The 20513-nt window shown below is 42.6% G+C and overlaps 1 protein-coding gene across 1 annotated transcript in view; it reads right to left on the bottom strand.

Annotated features, from left to right (window-relative positions):
* The window catches only part of LOC118369779 (formin-2), a 58962-nt gene that overhangs the window by 7239 nt on the left and 31210 nt on the right, over positions 1–20513 (bottom strand). Inside the window, 8 exon segments of the mRNA XM_035754471.2 lie at positions 3521–3572; positions 9600–9692; positions 11330–11450; positions 11982–12041; positions 12422–12568; positions 12927–13056; positions 13152–13243; positions 17316–17377. Coding sequence (XP_035610364.2) covers positions 3521–3572; positions 9600–9692; positions 11330–11450; positions 11982–12041; positions 12422–12568; positions 12927–13056; positions 13152–13243; positions 17316–17377 — 757 coding nt within the window.

The raw sequence follows: 20513 nt of genomic DNA, 5'->3' as shown, positions 1-20513 counted from the left end.
CATAAAGGGAGAGAGAGAGACAAACACAAAGAAAGGGAGAGAGAGAGACAAACACATAAAGAAAGGGGGAGAGAGACAAACACAAAGAAAGGGAGAGAGAGACAAACACAAAGGGAGAGAGAGAGAGACAAACACATAAAGGGAGAGAGAGAGACAAACACAAAGAAAGGGAGAGAGAGAGACAAACACAAAGAAAGGGAGAGAGAGACAAACACAAAGAAAAGGAGAGAGAGAGACAAACACATAAAGGGAGAGAGACAAACACAAAGAAAGGGAGAGAGAGAGACAAACACATAAAGAAAGGGAGAGAGAGACAAACACAAAGGGAGAGAGAGAGAGACAAACACAAAGAAAAGGAGAGAGAGACAAACATAAAGGGAGAGAGAGAGACAAACACAAAGAAAGGGAGAGAGAGAGACAAACACAAAGAAAGGGGGAGAGAGACAAACACAAAGAAAGGGAGAGAGAGAGACAAACACAAAGAAAGGGAGAGAGAGACAAACACAAAGAAAGGGAGAGAGAGAGACAAACACATAAAGGGAGAGAGACAAACACAAAGAAAGGGAGAGAGAGAGACAAACACATAAAGAAAGGGTGAGAGAGACAAACACAAAGGGAGAGAGAGAGACAAACACATAAAGGGAGAGAGAGAGACAACCACAAAGAAAGGGAGAGAGAGAGACAAACACAAAGAAAGGGGGAGAGAGACAAACACAAAGAAATGGAGAGAGAGACAAACACAAAGGGAGAGAGAGAGAGACAAACACAAAGAAAGGGAGCGAGAGAGACAGACATAAAGAAAGGGAGAGAGAGAGACAAACACAAAGGGAGAGAGAGAGATACAAACACAAAGGGAGAGAGAGAGAGACAAACACATAAAGAAAGGGAGAGAGAGAGACAAACACATAAAGAAAGGGAGAGAGAGAGACAAACACAAAGAAAGGGAGAGAGAGAGACAAACACAAAGACAGGGAGGGAGAGACAAACACAAAGAAAGGGAGAGAGAGAGACAAACACATATAGGGAGAGAGACAAACACATAAAGAAATGGAGAGAGAGAGACAAACACAAAGGGAGAAAGAGAGAGACAAACACACAAAGGGAGAGAGAGAGACAAACACAAAGAAAGGGAGAGAGAGAGAGACAAAGACAAACAAAGGGAGAGAGAGACAAACACATAAAGGGAGAGAGAGAGACAAACACAAAGAAAGGGAGAGAGAGAGAGACAAACACATAAAGAAAGGGGAGAGAGACAAACACAAAGAAAGGGAGAGAGAGACAAACACAAAGGGAGAGAGAGAGAGACAAACACAAAGGGAGAGAGAGAGACAAACACAAAGAAAGGGAGAGAGAGAGACAAACACAAAGAAAGGGAGAGAGAGACAAACACAAAGAAAGGGAGTGAGAGAGACAAACACATAAAGGGAGAGAGACAAACACAAAGAAAGGGAGAGAGAGAGACAAACACATAAAGGGAGAGAGAGACAAACACAAAGGGAGAGAGAGAGACAAACACAAAGAAAGGGAGAGAGACAAACACATAAAGGGAGAGAGAGAGACAAACACAACGAAAGGGAGAGAGAGAGACAAACACAAAGAAAGGGGGAGAGAGACAAACACAAAGAAAGGGAGAGAGAGAGACAAACACAAAGGGAGAGAGAGAGAGACAAACACATAAATAAAGGGAGAGAGAGAGAGACAAACACAAAGAAAGGGAGAGAGAGACACACACATAAAGAAAGGGAGAGAGAGAGACAAACACAAAGAATGTAGAGAGAGAGACAAACACATAAAGGGAGAGAGAGCGACAAACACAAAGAAAGGGAGAGAGAGACAAACACATAAAGGGAGAGAGAGAGAGAGACAAACACATAAAGAAAGGGAGCGAGAGAGACAAACACATAAAGAAAGGGAGAGAGAGAGACAAACACATAAAGGGAGAGAGAGAGAGAGACAAACACATTAAGGGAGAGAGAGAGAGACAGACACATAAAGGGAGAGAGAGAGACAAACACAACGGGAGAGAGAGAGATACAAACACAAAGGGAGAGAGAGAGAGACAAACACATAAAGAAAGGGAGAGAGAGAGACAAACACATAAAGAAAGGGAGAGAGAGACAAACACAAAGAAAGGGAGAGAGAGAGACAAACACAAAGACAGGGAGAGAGAGATAAACACAAAGAAAGGGAGAGAGAGAGACAAACACATAAAGGGAGAGAGACAAACACAAAGAAAGGGAGAGAGAGAGACAAACACATAAAGAAAGGGAGAGAGAGACAAACACAAAGGGAGAGAGAGAGGCAAACACAAAGAAAGGGAGAGAGAGACAAACACAAAGGGAGAGAGAGAGACAAACACAAAGAAAGGGGGAGAGAGACAAACACAAAGAAAGGGAGAGAGAGAGACAAACACAAAGGGAGAGAGAGAGACAAACACATAAATAAAGGGAGAGAGAGAGAGACACACACATAAAGAAAGGGAGAGAGAGACAAACACAAAGAAAGTAGAGAGACAAACACAAAGAAAGGGAGAGAGAGACAAACACATAAAGGGAGAGAGAGAGAGACAAACACTTAAAGAAAGGGAGCGAGAGAGACAAACACATAAAGAAAGGGAGAGAGAGAGACAAACACAAGAGGAGAGAGAGAGATACAAACACAAAGGGAGAGAGAGAGAGACAAACACATAAAGAAAGGGAGAGAGAGAGACAAACACAAAGAAAGGGGGAGAGAGAGACAAACACATAAAGGGAGAGAGAGACAAACACAAAGGGAGAGAGAGACAAACACAAAGAAAGGGAGAGAGAGAGACAAACACAAAGGGAGAGAGAGAGAGACAAACACTTAAAGAAAGGGAGAGAGAGAGACAAACACATAAAGGGAGCGAGAGAGAGACAAACACTTAAAGAAAGGGTGAGAGAGAGACAAACACATAAAGAAAGGGAGAGAGAGAGACAAACACAAAGAAAGGGAGAGAGAGAGACAAACACACAAAGAAAGGGAGAGAGAGATACAAACACAAAGAAAGGGAGAGAGAGAGACAAACACAAAGGGAGAGAGAGAGACAAACACTTAAAGAAAGGGTGAGAGAGAGAAAAACACATAAAGGGAGAAAGAGAGAGACAAACAGGAGAGAAAGATAAATAGAGGAAGAGAGAGCACACGTGAAAGTGACAAATGCCCTGGTTTTGTGCTTGATCAATACCCGGGAGTTTGGAGGGAACACATTCCTGCCTAGTGTTAACAGAAACCTGGAGCCAACACTGTCTACTCTGTCTCTGCTTGGATAAACAACCCAGACACTGGATGTCTTCAGTCTATCACAGGAGCCGCAGTAAAGGCCATCTATAGGTAGAGGTACATGTTCCATGTAGCCTGGGGATCTAAACATTGATGAAGGACAGTAAAGAGTGAACTTAGCTGATAATTTTGTAAGCTGTACTTACAAAATGATCATTGTCACAATGTTATCATACGGAAGCTCTAACAGCTGAAAAAATATAATCAGGTGTATTCTTACATCTTATGAGTGTTCTCTAGTTGTGTTTCTTGTGCCTCCAGATCAGTTTTTGCTGTGAGAGAAAAAATAGTCAGTATATAGGCATAATAAGCCACTCAACAGGACAACATAATACAGTAGGCAAAGTTCAGCAGTAATGGATCATTATAGAAACATGTGGCACTCCATCCCATGAGCTACTGTAGTTACCAGTTCAGTTACTATGGACAACATGAAGATACAATGCGATGATGATAACAATGTGGCCGGTTACACATAAGCCATAAACAAGGTTTAATTATTAGTATTGATAAATACGCTACAAAAGTATGTGGACAAATTAGTGGATTCTGGATTCAAATGAGTGGATTCTGCTATTTCAGTCACACTCATTGCCGACAGGTGTATACAATTGAGCACACAGCCATGCAATCTCCATAGACAAACATTGGCAGTAGAATGACCTGTACTGAAGAGCTCAGTGACTTTCAACGTGGCAAGGTCATAGGATGTTACCTTTCCAACAAGTCAGTTTGTCAAATTTCTGCCCTTCTCGAGCCGCTAGTCAACTGTAAGTGCTGTTATTGTAAAGTTGAAACGTCTAGGATCAACAATGTCTCAGCCGCGAAATGGTAGGCCACACAAGCTCACAGAACGGAATTGCCAAATGCTGAACTGTGTAGTGCATAAACATCGTCTGTCCTCAGGTGCAACACTCACTACAGAGTTCTAAACTGCCTCTGGAAGCAACATCACCACAAGTACCGTTCATTGGAAGCTTCATGAAATGGGTTTCCATAGCCAAGCAGCCACACACAAGCCTAAGATCACCATGAGCAATGCAAAGCGTCGGCTGGAGTGGTGTAACGCTCGCCGCCATTGGACTCTGGAGCAGTGGAAGCAGTTCTCTGGAGTGATAAATTACACTTCACCATCTGGCAGTCCGATGGATGAATCTGAGTTTGGCGGATGCCAGGAGAACGCTACCTACCCCAATACATAGTACCAACTGTAACGTTTGGTGGAGGAGGAATAATGGTCTGGGCCTGTTTGTATGCTTAGTTCCAGTGAAGGGAAATCTTAACGCTACAGCATACAATGATGACTTTCTAGACGATTCTGTGCTTCCAACTTTGTTGCAACATTTTGGGATAAGCCCTTTCCTGTTTCAGCATGACAATGCCCCCGTGCACGAAGCGAGGTCCATACATAAATGTTTTGTCGGTGTAGAAGAACTTGACTGGCCTGCACAGAGCTCTGACCTCAACCCGATCGAACACCTTTGGGATGAATTGGAACACCAACTGCGAGTCAGGCCTAATTTCCCAACTTCAAGTGCCCGACCTCACTAATGCTCTTGTGGCTGAATGGAAGCAATGTTCAAGCATCTAGTGGAAATCCTTCCCAGAAGAGTGGAGGTTGTTATAGCAACTCCATATTAATGCCCATGATTTTGGAAAGAGATGGTCGATGTCCACATACTTTTGTCCATTCTAGTGTAGCTTATACAATTTCTCATATAGGCAGAATGACTGGGTTTCCCCTGTATAGACAGTTTACACAGGATTTTTTCATAATTCTCTCTCTAATTCTCTCTTCCACCCTGTATAAACAAATATGTTGATTCGACGTACAATTGTAAGGCAACCAGCTGCAATAGGATAGTGAGTTTGCAAAATAAATTATGTGTTAAGCAAACTCACAATCCTATCGCAGTTGGTTGCCTTACAAATGTACAACGAATCAACATCTTGTAAAAAAATGTTTATGTACAGTACAGTTCATTTTCATTGAGATATTGAGGAAGTCTGTGATACTGTAACCAAGGTGTTCTGGTGAACCAGTCTGTCTGAGACCTGACTTGCATTAGCTCCCTGAGAAAATGCCTATAGGCCAACGTTTTAGCTGAGTGGGTTAACACAGTCTTGTAGTATGCAGACGAGGATGTCAAAGCGAAGGTGAAAGGTACCTTAGGTGGTTTGGTGAACCACGCTTGCTCTTGGACTGACAACAGGCTTGTGGCATGCATGCGACCCAGGTTCAAACCTAGCCAATCTCATCTGTGTGTTTCTCCAGTTGTATTGCTTTCACACACAATCCTATATGGTAGATAGATACCATATAAGACATGCTGTCAGTAGCCTTCAAGGGCAGCTTCCAAATCCATAGCAACCTAAAACCTATAGCCTCTTCATAGCCTTCCAAGACATCCACTAAAGTAGACGGGTAGTAGGAATCTTTCTTGGCATGGATCTTCGGCCTGTCTTTATCGAGGGAACATCAAATCACTGCGTGTAATTGAAGCCAGAGCGACATCTAAGAAACCTTGACATGTCCAATGGGACGATCACTTTTGTCCACGGCTCCCTGTACTAAATCATTCTAATACTGATCCTCTCTTCTACATCTGCTTCCTATTGCTCATCAATAACCAATCAGAAATCTGAACAGGATGGACGTCATCAGATCAATGCAACAGAATAACATAATCAGCAAAGAAGTATGGAATCCATTTTAAATCCATCCAAAATGTCATACAACATGGACTGTATGTGGTGAGTTAATACAGGCCTTCTATACATATGTACACTACCGTTCAAAAGTTTGGGGTCACTTAAAAATGTCCTTCCTCTGTCCAATGTCTGTGTTCTTTTGCCCATCTTAATCTTTTATTTTTATTGGCCAGTTTGAGATATGGCTTTTTCTTTGCAACTCTGCCTAGAAGGCCAGCATCCCGGAGTCACCTCTTCACTGTTGACGTTGAGACTGGTGTTTTGAGGGTACTGCTTAATGAAGCTGCCAGTTGAGGACTTGTGAGGCATCTGTTTCTCAAACTAGACTCTCGAATCTACTTGTCCTCTTGCTCAGTTGTGCACCGGGGCCGCCCACTCCTCTTTCTATTCTGGTTAGAGCCAGTTTGTGCTGTTCCGAGAAGGGAGTACTGTAGTACACAGCGTTGAACGAGATCTTCAGTTTCTTGGCAATTTCTCGCATGGAATAGCTTTCATTTCTCAGAACAAGAACATACTGACGAGTTTCAGAAGAAAGTTATTTGTTTCTGGCCATTTTGAGCCTGTAATCGAACCCACAAATATGCTCCAGATACTCAACTAGTGTAAAGAAGGCCAGTTTAATTGTTTCTTTAATCAGAACAACAGTTTTCAGTTGTGCTAACATAATTTCAAAAGGGTTTTCTGATGATCAATTAGCCTTTCAAAATGATAAACTTGGATTAGCTAACACAACATGCAATTGGAACACAGGAGTGATAGTTGCTGATAATGGGCCTCTGTACGTCTATGTAGATATTCCATTAAAAATCAGCCGTTTCCAGCTACAATAGTCATTTACAACGTTAGCAATGTCTACACTGTATTTCTGATCAATTTGATGTTATTTTAATGTACTTAAAAATGAGCTTTACTTTCAAAAAGAACAACATTTCTAAGTGACCCCAAACTTTTAAACGATAGCGTAAGTACCTGTCTAGAGGTTTAAAAATAGATTCTGGACAACACCGAATAAATCTTATCTGATATGGTATGAGTAGGCAACCCTTGTAACCAAGGCAGTAATCAGTCCCCTAAAGAGAGCACGCAGACAATATTAGTAATCTTAATATTTCCATCAGAAACAGATAATCACATGGCCAATGTTCTGTTCGGAGGCACAGAGACTCCATCAAAGGCATCGCATGCATGAGAATCTGTGAAACAAGCGGGGAAAATCGAGCTAGACCAAACAGTGCCGTTCCAACGAGTCCCCTTTCACTGTTATTCTGTGGTTAGTTTCATGGTCAGAAAATAAACAAGAGTGGTGGAAACTGTGGAGCCAGAAACTGTTTAACTCCGGGGTCTGAAATTATAGAAATAACACAAATAAGACATTGCTGTTGTTGCTTTTTTTTTTTGCCGCAGTGGAGGCAACCAGTGGATTTAGTCTGGAGCCTTCCAAGTCACATGTCAGTGTTACGCCGAACATTCCTCTCTCTGAGGACAACCTCGTCATTTGCATCAAAGGGAAAACCCAATATTTATTTCAGAGAGACGCTTTCATCCAGGCTTCCTTTAAAGTTGGACTCAAGGACAGTGAGCAACATAGCAGAAGAGCATGTGTTATAGATTACCAACTCTCATTTGAATACAACATCACTTGAGAAGGGGCCAGTGAGCTCAGAATTACAAGAAGAATGGGAACAGTTAGCTAGAAATAGCCTGCTATGTAAAACTGCCTAGAATGATATCCTACATGTTTTAATAGACATGAAAACCAAACCTAATTTTCTCTGTTATGATGAGCATAGTTCCATTCTTTTAAACAGATTTTCTACGCTTTACCTCAGTGTTAAGTAAGTTAAAAGGACTGAGATGCAGGGGTGAAGGTACTCTTTTACAGGAGGTTGTTGAAAGGGTCTGGGAGGGAGGGTGATAAACAAACACACTGTGGTCAAATGAAAACAAACATGGTCGATCACAAAGGGAAAGCGCTAGGTGGATTCATCATCAGCGCTCGTTCCACTGCTAATTCATCATCCCTGTTTTAACTGTTCCCAGGGTAAACAGCTTCCTCCAAGTGTTTATTTGATTTCCTGATATGACAGAGGGAGGAATGGAGAGAACGAGAGAGTAAACGAGTGAGGTTGAGAGAGGAGGCTCTTCCAGAGGCCATAAAGTAAAAAGAGAAAGAAAAGAGGTGAAGAACAGGAGGAAGACAAGGACAAACCAGATTGCTATTACAGTTACACTATCTAACCTGTCAGGGTCCAATCCTGCCTATAGCCCTCATTATGTGTTCATGTTTGGCCTGGAAGTACGTCTGCTCTTGAAATGTCTTTCAGACAGAGGTCAAAGGCTCAGCTAACAGGTGCTGCTGCAGCTCATCATAACAGGCACAAAGCTGAAACAATAGCCTTGAGTTATTCAATGCAGTCTGGTGTAAGCAAAGGTCTCCATGGAAACTGCGTTGATTCAAATAAAAATCTAATCAAACTGTATTTGTCACGTACACAGTTTATATCAGGTATAAAATGTGCAGTGAAATGCTAGCTCCCTCAACATTGCAGTACAATAATAAAATAAGTTATAAGAAGGTAATATGCATTGCAATAACCTGATATGTATACAATATACAGCATAGATTATGAGTGTGCTATGTCAATTATGACTGTCTTTACAATATAAAGTGGGAAGTGACTTGGTCGTTCAGTTGAATAAATAGTATATAATAGAACAGCAGCATTGACTGTGTGTGTGTGTGTGTCTGTGTGTGCGTGTGTGTCTGTGTGTGCGTGCGTGTGCTTGAATGTGTGTGAGTGTGTGTGTATATGTCTATGTCTATGTGTGTGTGTGTGTGTGTGTGTGTGTGTGTGTGTGTGTGTGTGTGTGTGTGTGTGTGTGTGTGTGTGTGTGTGTGTGTGTGTGTGTGTGTGTGTGTGTGTGTATGTGAGTGTGTGTGTGTGTATATGTCTATGTGTGTGTATGTGTATGTGTATGTGTATGTGTATGTGTATGTGTATGTGTATGTGTATGCGTGTGTCTGTGTGTGTGCGCATGTGCTTGTGTGCTTGTGTGTAAGGGTTTGATGTGCGGAGAGTCAGTGCAAATAGTCACAAGGTGCAGGTCTGAGCAGGTAGAATGATGATCTCTGCACATCTTTCTTCCAAACACTGTACATTAACCAGAAGAGCAACTGAGACATCAGTCTTGGCAGGACAGATGCAGTGCAGTCTAACCAAAGGTTAGCATGATGATCAACTGCCCATCTCTACACTCTATTCTCTAACACAGATCCAAGATGGCTTCCTCATGTCAGGTATTCTGACACTGAACATAACCCAGTGAAATATCTGAGGCATTAGCCTTTATCTTTGGGGCAGCAACACTTTAGTTGCACCAAGGATAAGGGGTATCAATGATCCGTCTCGAAGCTTGACTCTCACTACTTGAAGAACCAAAATGGCTTCCTTTGTCATTGATCAATGGTCCATTTGTCTCAGCCACAACCCAAAATGGCCTCAGTGATGGTTGAGTCATTTGTCAAGTAACTACAACTGGGGCACCTTCACTTCTTGCCTGTCTGTACTTTGTGTTCACAAACTCACCTTGGCTCAGAAACCCCTCCATCTTCTCTTTAAAGGGTTGCAGGTGCTCTTCAGAAGAGACCTGACAGACCTTCTCTGTCTCGGCCGAGCATGCTGGAGTGGAGGAGGACAAAGAAGGAAGAAAATGAACGAGACAGCTTGTAAAGACTATTTTTGACATTGCAGTATTACACTCTACCTGTTTGTGTAATTGGGGCTAATTACTGTACATAATGTGTATAACTGATGTGGATTGGGCAAAGGCAAACTAACCAGTAATGATGCATTCCCATTCACCCTAATACTTTTCTCCAAACAATGAGTGATACCCATGGAACCTGCAGACTCCTTAAACGTCCCTTGGCGCACCCCAGAGTCACGGTCCATCAGCGCCCATGATGAATCCAAAACTTGCCTGCCAGAGTTCTCCGAGTTAATTGGTTGACCATATGGCCCCCTCTGTGGAGCTAGCTGTTGTCCTGAGGGCCATCCAAGCCCACTGCTGTGGGATGCCTACTAATTAACCTAATCCCCAGGCAACTGTCATCGAAGCCCACATCTGTTGCAACACTCAGCTGTTCCCTCTAAAGTAAAGAGAACCTACAGTATGTGATGAAGCATTTATGTACACCATCATGGTACTCTGCCATTGGGAATGAGGACGTGAGTCAGTCTCCCAGTGGACCTTGGAAACCTGATAATCGGAAGCTTCACAAGATTGATTGCAGTGCAGTAAAAAAAAATAGGAGCCTTGGTTTAACAGTAAGATACATAAAACATGATAGAGAAGAGAGGAGATTTGGGTGATTATTCTTGATTGACACATATAAAATAGATGCACTCTGTTAGCGTTAATGTTTCCCCACCTGTAGACCCCTATAATGTGCTGTAAGTGTTGAATGAGTCAGGACTGACTAATGAATATAATAAGTATTTCCCCATTCAGTCATTCATTCGGTCGCACAGGGATTTTGTTTTCAACCAATGAGCTTGGCTTTAAGTGTGTAATCTGATTTCCACACTTCATCAGGGCTTTTTGTTGGGAAAAGACTTGACAGACTTCAGCCGTAGTCAGTAATTCCCTGCAAACCTCTAAAACATTTTTGTAAGTGCTACCTGGACTTGTATTTTATGCGAAGTGACCTAGTATTTAGGTTGAACTATTATGAAAAGGATACACAGACTATATTCTGTTCTTGCTCAACTGGATGACTGTCAAACAGTATTGCTACCCACCCAGTACACTGATAGTTTTGAAGGTTTTAATTATGGGATCTTCAGATCTTATGGTTTGTAATGTGAGTATGCAGGGGGTAGCATAAATAAGGCGTCCTCTCCAGGTCCTTGACCCACTCTAAGGGGCCTGAGCTGGGGCACACAGGTAGGAGAAGCCCCTTGAACCTGGCTTGTTTGGCTCTCTGTGTTGTGATTCTACAGGAGTCTGCTCCTGACTCTCCATCTGGTTTGGTGGTCTGTACGACAAACAGATGCTATCTGTTGGCCCTGTTCTGTGATCAAAACACCACTATGGCTGGGCACACTTGGAAGAATTTCCCATGATAGAGATACAGGGATGCATTTCACCCGAGTTATACTTTCATAAATCCTACACAATGGGCCATAAACATGATGTGACACCTGTCATAATCAACATTGACTCAGGTTTACTACCTGGTGTTGGTGACATACAGTCCAAGGTTTGTCAGTGGAGCTCCAAATGGAGATAATATATTTGTGGGATCCAGTCTCACCTTTGAGGTCTTTCCTTAGCTTGCGTAGATCTCTCTGAAAGTCCTCAAACTTCATCTGAGAGGCCTGGAAGAGATCCTGGGGTTCAGGGAGAGGGTAGACACAGGTCTCTCTACCTGCGTCCTGACAACATACAGACACACAGTCAAAGTCAATCATCATCAAAGACCAGAACAACCCTCTCCAGCATACATCTCAGTTAACATTGTGCTGGATGTCTCGACCATTCTTATCAGTAGTCCAAACATTCCCAGTAAGATAAGATTGCAATGGTGGTAGTGGTTATAGTTGTCAGCTAGAGAGGAGCCATTGTAATCAAAGAATACGTTTATCCTGTCAATCAGTGTTACCAGGGAGCCATTAGGAGCCCAGAACAGTGTCGTGTAGGTTGATTTTGGCAACATACTCTCGCCTGAGTTCATCTCATCTGGCTAACCTAATTATTTACAATAGGCCCCCTTTGGATCCTGTGCCAGCTAACGTGCTACAGGTCGAGTTGAACTGAGAAAAGGAAAGGAAAATAAATAATTTGATTAAAAAAATAAGCCACGCTATCCTCTGGCGAGAGAGAAGATGAAAAGGGCTTTGGAAAGATATCCCAGCAAATCAGAGTAAATCAGAAAGTGATTCAAATAAACAGGAACTAGAACATACCTCATCAAAGTGCCTCAGATAGTAAGCAACGATGAATGACAAAAGACTCTGAGAGTTATCCTGAAAGAGAGACAGTTGAAAAGATCCAAATAAATAAACTGTACATCCTTTTTGTCATTAATCTAATCATTTTAGAGCAGAATGTTCTAATTTGTATGGAGAAAACATCTAAAGAGGACTTAGAAGCAATGCATCAAACACAAGGAAACCTTTGCTGGGGAGAGTGTCATAACTTAACGCCGGTAACTTGTCTTATATTCTTTATGGGCACCTCTCTGGGATTCTAATACTGAAAACACTGACCACTATGTTCTTACAGGACAGCACTGGCGGTACACCAAACATCTAACAAGCAGTCAGTCAGTCACTCATTTGGGGACAAAAACATTCCCTAAGCACCGTAATAAGGCAGTTACGGTCAGAGCTTAACATACACTCACACTGCTCTTGACGTCCTTGAGTTTGGGCAGGATGTCCAGAGTGAAGCCGTCAGCCTGCCCGCGCGATCGGTTCCCTCCGTTCATGAAGTTCCCAAAAGCTAAGACAAGACCTAGCACCTGCATCACACACTGACCTCTCTGCAGAGTCTGATACGCAGCATGGGGAAAGACAGAGACAAGGAGTTGAGGAAGGGGTGGAGAAGGGACGAGAAGGAGAAAGGGAAATATATAAGAGAGAGGTAGAGAAGTGGGAAGCATAGTGACAAGAAGAACAAAGAAAAGAGGATAGAGAAACAGAAGATCGAGGGGGGAAATAGACAAACTGAAGAAGAGCAAGAGATAGTTCAGTTCAGTGCATCTGGTATCTAGGAGGCTGTATATTATCCCTCGCCAGAGATTCTGGCTTTCATTCCTTATGTACTGAACACTCTCGATGCATGGCTGTACATTACATTGTCCGCTAACACCACAGGCTGTTTTCAGACAGAATGTAGAGGAGACTCACCGTACACACTCTCTGAAGGATTTCAACTTTCCGGAGGATGGAGGAGATACATTCATCAAAGGTTGATTGAAAGAGGATACAAAACACCCTTCCTGAGAAATTGGGGATTTGGGACAGCTGGAAGAGAAACCTTAGGGAAGAGGAAAGTACAAGAACAAGATGATAGGGATAAAAGGCAGACACCATTTTGAAATGGTGATTTTCTTGGCCTACATTTGCTCTCACTGTTCAGGCTTGTCCAATGGCTTTGCGTCGTCTTTATCTTTGGATGACTTGATGTGCTTCTCAATCTTCTCCATCTCATCTTGCTGGGCTCTCTGAAATAGGTAAAGAGAGTGATATTGGGTACTGCAAGTGAAACACAAAAGTGTACCTTGTGCTTGAGATATACCGTACATGCACACATACCCTGTTCTTGCACATAGAAGGAAACTGAATGTGGTCAAATACACCCTTTGTAGATACTTTATGAACACTATAGTATGGTTTCGATTTATAAGATATTTTCACATTCTCCGACACAAAACCACAGTTTAGTACAAGGTGATCGAATAAAAATAAACCAGGCCAGAGATGGCATATCATTTAAAAAAAGCAAGAAGACAATAGAGGTTGACAGGCCTGATGCAAAATGGCAAAACCATAAAACGGCCAACACAGAGAAATGTAAACTCTTTAAGTCTCTCATGACTTCAGGCTTGTCTGAGGAAGCAGGTTAGGGGAGCTGACGTTGACTCCAGTCTGGCTCAGGAATAACTCAGCAGCAGCAGATCAAACACAGGGCAAATTAGTATTCAACACACTCTGCCTTGGGTCTGCCAGGGTAAGCTCTGGTTCTGGTTAACCATATGTTTTAAAGTGTAAATACATTTAACATGAAACGGGTCCTTTTTTAACGTCTGGGTGTACCAACGTGAGGAGTAATTTGTTGACAAGACGATATGATGGCCAGATCTATGAATTGGTACATTTCTCTTTGGCTGTGATAGTATGAGAGAAAGTTGCATGCAACATTCCAGAGAAAAGCAACTGCTGTGTGACCAATCCTTTATTTCTGGTCAACTGTGTTTTTCTAAACCTCCCATGTATGGCACTAAACTTCAAGTCAAGATTGTTTTCTGATGACCGAGAACCTAGCCTGAGGTGCTATTATCGTATTGACCCACCTCATTGTCACCAATCCTGTGTTTTTCATACAAGGTGACAGTGTTGTTATAATGTTCCTCAACCCCGGCAGTCTCAGCCTCTGAGTAGATGTCATGAGCGCAAGTGTTGGGGTTTGTCATGCTGATGCTTATCACGTGCACAGTAATGTGGTGTTGGGAGGGGTTCCCTGTCAGATGATTATGACTCCTGATATTTGTGGGGAGGGGTACCTCACAGTGACCTCTTCCTTCCTGTGGGATTGTGTTGTGAGAGCAGTAGTGGTTATATTTTCAGAGCCCACAGACAGGGTGACTCCACGTCTTACTGTGAAAGTGAGGAGTGACCTTCTCCAAGGCTCTGTGTTTGTGAGTGTGTTCTAGAACTGTGAGGGTGTAACCATTAGAACCCCTTATTCCGAAGTCGGGGTGGCTACACTGCCAACTGTGGTTAGAGGTTGGAGACTGGGAGACTGGATGGAGTTGCAATACAAAAGAGAAACAATTTGGCTCCTCAATTTGACTCCTGGGTTGAGCAGACCCTCTGTTACTAAGGTCGATGTCCACGCCCCCGCGGAAATCTAATTAGCGTAATTAAAAAATACCCATAAAATCTGCCAGTTTAAGCTACAGATATTGAGACACATCCAATATTGCATTGGATGTGTCTCAATCCACCACATCTGCCGATGTAACACTTCCGCATCTGTGGTGAGAGGTGACAGAGCTAGGGCGGTGTTTGAAAGACCATGAGACATCCCGAAAATCGCTCTTCTCACAGAATCGTTTGTAGCTACCGAACGGTTTGGCTTACAAACTATTAATAATAATAATAATAATATATGCCATTTAGCAGACGCTTTTATCCAAAGCGACTTACAGTCATGTGTGCATACATTCTACGTATGGGTGGTCCCGGGGATCGAACCCACTACCCTGGCGTTACAAGTGCCATGCTCTACCAACTGAGCTACAGAAGGACCTCTCTATGGAAAGATGAGACTCTCAAGAACACAATGGTGTTCTCCAACCCACACAAGTGTCTTGGGACTCGTCTGAAATCGGTACAGTTGATCTGTCAACTTCTGTCTGTAGCATCTGAACAGTTTGGGCTACACACTAATAAGATCAGTCTGTGTAAAGGTGAGACTCTCACGAACAAGTTCATGTCGGTTGTTTCGCCCACAGGCCTCACAAGGCTCGTCTGAAGGTCCCCCGGTACCAGTTGAAAAAATGTATGGAAGTATATATGGAGACCGTTTAGTGACAAAAATAAGGGGTTAAATATTTATAAATGTTTCCTGATCTTTCTTAGCCCCCTCCAAAACAAATCTAAAGAAAGTTTGTTCTGAAGTGTCTATCCTATACCTGAGAGTTATGTCTGTTGTTCCATGTAGTGAATCTGTTATTAAATGCATGGGCTAATATCAGTAAGGCCAATTAAAAATGTTCATCAAATCATTTTAGAATATATTTTTTGGATTCTTCAAGTGGTCTTAAAATTCTAAATCAAATAGGAAAATGATCCTTGGTATGACCTTGTTAAAACAATTCCATATAGCTTAGTAGTACTTCCCCCCCGACTCCGGTTTAGACAGAACTTAGACTCTTATGGGTTATGACACATTTCCTCAAAACTACACCATGTCTTAAGCCACAGTCATTTTCAATATTATTAATGTGGCTCTAGAAGTCAAAGGACGGGCCTCTTGTGTTGCCCAGCCAAAAGCTTCTCAGGAATGTCATAGTATCTTAAACCTGTATCAAGGTTGAAATTGAAAAAACATGTTCCTTTTCATGCTTCTCTCTTTGTTGACATAATGATCAGCTAAAAGAGACAGGTTAAACCACAGGAGGTTAGGGGAACTTTAATTGGGGAGGACGAGCTCGTGGTAATCAGTGGAACGGTATCAAATACATCAAATACATGGTTTCCATGTGTTTGATGCCATTCCATTGGCTCCGTTCCGGCCATTATTATGAGCCATCCACTGGCCGGTTAAAGTCTTGCAGGGCTAATGATGTGGCTATTGTAATGAAATAACAACACACTTTATTACATTATCCCATTGTACTTTAATAAAACAGTGCCTATTATACCAGTGTAGAGAAATACATTAAAATCCAATAGAGATAATATGTATGATTATATGATAATGCATGTCTTACAAGAGAGGAGCCAACAATATGACAATAGATGTTTACTAGAGAAACGTCTATCCCCTTCCAGCATACATACAGTACACAGGGCTGACTCTGTGGCCAAACACCACACATACCAATAGGGATTGTGGCTTCCATGTTTGTTTTGGTATTTAAAGCACATTTCCTTTAGTTGGCCTTTCAAGTGGACCAGATGGAACATGAACTCCAGATACAGAGGCATGTTCAGAGCAGACGCTGTGGAACTGACATCCACAGCAAAATCATTCAACTATTCTGGAAACACTATAAAGACTTAGGTAATGACTAAAGATTCAAAGACTGTTTATGAAAAGCCCGCCTTCCCACATGTTCCAAGGAAGGTGTACATAATTGATGGGAATTGTAGTTTTTGTTTAGTAGTCAAAATAAAACAAAATGAATAACCGTTGACTGATTTACAACTAGTTGCTAATACTGTGGCTTGACTACATTAGTACTGTAGCTTTCTGTAACTATATGACATGAAACTTAAACAATGATGGTTTCGTTGTAAACTATTACATTTGGAGTCTAAAAGCTCCAAATCTAGATGATATTGTTGTTCAACAACCTCTACATGGAACTTGTGTGAGTTGGTGAATCTTACATGACTTGTGGTAATGTAGACACGTTTGCCTGTCCATTGATTAACCTTTCATATTCCACATGCCCTGTGTTTCTCAACATTTTTGATACCAGGGACCGGCAAGCCATGGTCCCTCCTCTGCCAGGGACCGGCAAGCCATGGTCCCTCCTCTGCCAGGGACCGGCAAGCCATGGTCCCTCCTCTGCCAGGGACCGGCAAGCCATTGTCCCTCCTCTGTCAAGGACCGGCAAGTTGTTTTTTCACTGTAGTGCTGACTAAATTAGTGTCAGTTAACCAGCTCAGGGACCAGCAGCCAGCACAATCCTCAGGACCGCTACAGGTCCACGGACCGGAGGTTGAGAAACACTGCCCAAAACATGTTTGTTTTTTCCTTCAGTGACAGTTTGTGTCATCAAACGTTTACCTACCAATGAAAAAGCGTAGTGTATAATCATTAATATATTTTAAACAACTTACATTGTCATACAGGGATTGCAAGGTCTCAAGGTCCACCACAGTGTTGTCCATGTTCAGAATGGCTTGAAAGGAAGGAAAAGAATAGGTAGCATTTAATGATAATATCTGCCGAGTTCCTATTTGATAAAAGATTTTGGTCCCATCTTACAAAGAAATCTTAACCAGTCATGACAAGAACAACAACAGCATGTGTTCAGCCTTGGCAGATCTGCCAATACACTCATACAGTACATTTAGCCCCCCGACTGAGTTATCATTAATTTCGTACTAAAAGATAACTAATGTCAAGATATCTAGACTGATTACAGTCCCATTTCCCTACTAAATTAATTTGATCCATGAGAAATAATGAGAAACATATTTTGGCCTGTTGCTGGTAAGCGCATGCATACATGCATAATCTACAGTACAAAATATCATCTATCTTCTGAGCTCGTGCTACTAGGTTACCTAAACTGGGACATGCTTAACACCCCGGCTATCCTACAATCCAAGCTTGATGCCCTCAATCTCACACAAATTATCAATGAACCTACCAGGTACAACTCCAAATCCGTAAACACGGGCACCCTCATAGATGTCATCCTAACTAACTCGCCCTCCAAATACACCTCTGCTGTTTTCAATCAATATCTCAGCGATCACTGCCTCATTGCCTGTATCCGTAATGTCCCTGCGACCAAACGATCACCCCTCATCACTGTCAAACGCTCCCTAAAACACTTCTGCGAGCAGGCCTTTCTAATCGACCTGGCTGGGATATCCTGGAATGACATTGACCTCATCCTGTCAGTAGATGATGCCTGGCTATTCTTTAAGTTGTCTTCCTCACCATCTTAAATAAGCATGCCCCATTCAAAGAATGTTGAACTAGGAATAGATATAGTCCTTGGTTCACTCCAGACCTTTCTGCCCTTGACCAGCACAAAAACATCCTGTGGCGTTCTGCATTAGCATCGAATAGCCCCCGTGATATGCAACTTTTCTGGGAAGTTAGGAACAGATATACACAGGCAGTTAGGAAAGCTAAGGCTAGCTTTTTCAAACAGAAATGTGCATCCTGTAGTACTAACTCAAAAAAGTTCTGGGACACTGTAAAGTCCATGGAGAATAAGAGCACCTCCTCCCAGCTGCCCACTGCACTGAGGCTAGGAAACACTGTCACCACCGATAAATCCACTATAATTGAGAATTTCAAGAAGCATTTCTCTACGGCTGGCCAAGCTTTCCACCTGGCTACCCCTACCCCGGTCAACTGCCCGGCACCCTCCACAGCAATCCGCCAAAGCCCCCACCATTTCTCCTTCACCCAAATCCAGATAGCTGATGTTCTGAAAGAGCTGAAAAATCTGGACCCCTACAAATCAGCCGGGCTAGACAATCTGGACCCTCTCTTTCTAAAATGATCTGCCGAAATTGTTGCAACCCCTATTACTAGCCTGTACTAGCCTCTGGCAGTCTCTATGGGGGTGCCACAGGGTTCAATCCTTGGGCTGACTCTCTTCTCTGTATACATCAATGATGTTGCTCTTGCTGCTGGTGATTCTCTGATACACCTCTACGCAGACGACACCGTTCTGTGTACTTCTGGCCCATCTTTGGACACTGTGTTAACTAACCTCCAGACGAGCTTCAATGCCATACAACTCTCCTTCCGTGGCCTCCAATTGCTCTTAAACGCAAATAAAACTAAATGCATGCTATTCAACCGATCACTGCCCGCATCTGCTCGCCCATCCAGCATCACTACTCTGGACGGCTCTGACAACTACAAATACCTAGGTGTCTGGTTAGACTGTAAACTCTCCTTCCAAACTCACATTAAGCATATCCAATCCAAAATTAAATCTAGAATCATCTTCCTATATCGCAACAAAGCATCCTTCACTCATGCTGCCAAACATACCCTCGTAAAACTGACCATCCTACCGATCCTCGACTTCGGTGATGTCATCTATAAAATAACCTCCAACACTCTACTCAACAAACTGGATGCAGTCTATCACAGTGCCATCCGTTTTGTCACCAAAGCCCCATACACTACCCACCATTGCGACCTGTACGCTCTCGTTGGTTGGCCCTCGCTTCATACTCGTCGCCAAACCCACTGGCTACAGGTTATCTACAAGTCTCTGCTAGGTAAAGCCCAGCCTTATCTCAGCTCACTGGTCACTATAGCAGCACCCACTCGTAGCACACGCTCCAGCAGGTATTCTCACTGGTCACCCCCAAAGCCAATTCCTCCTTTTGTCGTCTTTCCTTCCAGTTCTCTGCTGCCCATGACTGGAACGAACTGCAAAAATCTCTGAAGCTGGTCACTCATATCTCCCTCACTAGCTTTAAGCACCAGCTGTCAGAGCAGCTCACAGATCACTGCACCTGGACATAGCCCATCTGTAAACAGCCCATCTATCTACCTACCTCATCCCCATACTGTATTTATTTATTTATCTTGCTCCTTTGCACCCCAGTATCTCTACATGCACATTCATCTTCTGCACATCTACCATTCCAGTGTTTAATTGCTATATTGTATTTACTTCGCCACCATGGCCTATTTATTGCCTTAACTCCCTCATCTTACCTCATTTGCACTCACTGTATATAGACTTTTTGTTTTCTTTTGTTCTACTGTATTATTGAGTATGTTTTGTTTATTCCATGTTTAACTCTGTGTTGTTGTATGTGTCAAATTGCTATGCTTTATCTTGGCCAGGTCGCAGTTGCAAATGAGAACTTGTTCTCAACTAGCTTACCCGGTTAAATAAAGGTGAAAACAAAAATAATCTACATTACACTTGATTTCTAGGTTGTTGGTACAAGGGCTGTTCTTGCTGGCCATCTGATGAGCTGGTGACACATCTCACACACTGCAGTACAGACTGCTTTCTCACACCACAGGTACTACTGGAACTGAGTATCCAAGTTGTCATCCCTCCCCTTTAACACTGGAAGTCATAAACTAAAACATAAATGTGGGTTCTTGAAAAATCTGTCAAGGTAAATAGCGCTGTGTTTGAATTTCAGTGTATGATGTCACCTTTTTGTCTCAACGCAAGGACCTCGCACCTGTGAGTGTAATCCTTTGAAAGTAAATGTTAAAGATAAACAGAGCCTGGGGGTCTAGCTTGTTTAACCTGACGTGTTGAGGTATGCATTGAGCACAGAGAGACCACATACGTATATCATCTGATCTAT

This window comes from Oncorhynchus keta, chromosome 36 (genome assembly GCF_023373465.1).
Source record: "Oncorhynchus keta strain PuntledgeMale-10-30-2019 chromosome 36, Oket_V2, whole genome shotgun sequence".
Classification (NCBI taxonomy): Eukaryota; Metazoa; Chordata; class Actinopteri; order Salmoniformes; family Salmonidae; genus Oncorhynchus; species Oncorhynchus keta.
This window is presented reverse-complemented; position numbering and strand designations above follow the sequence as displayed.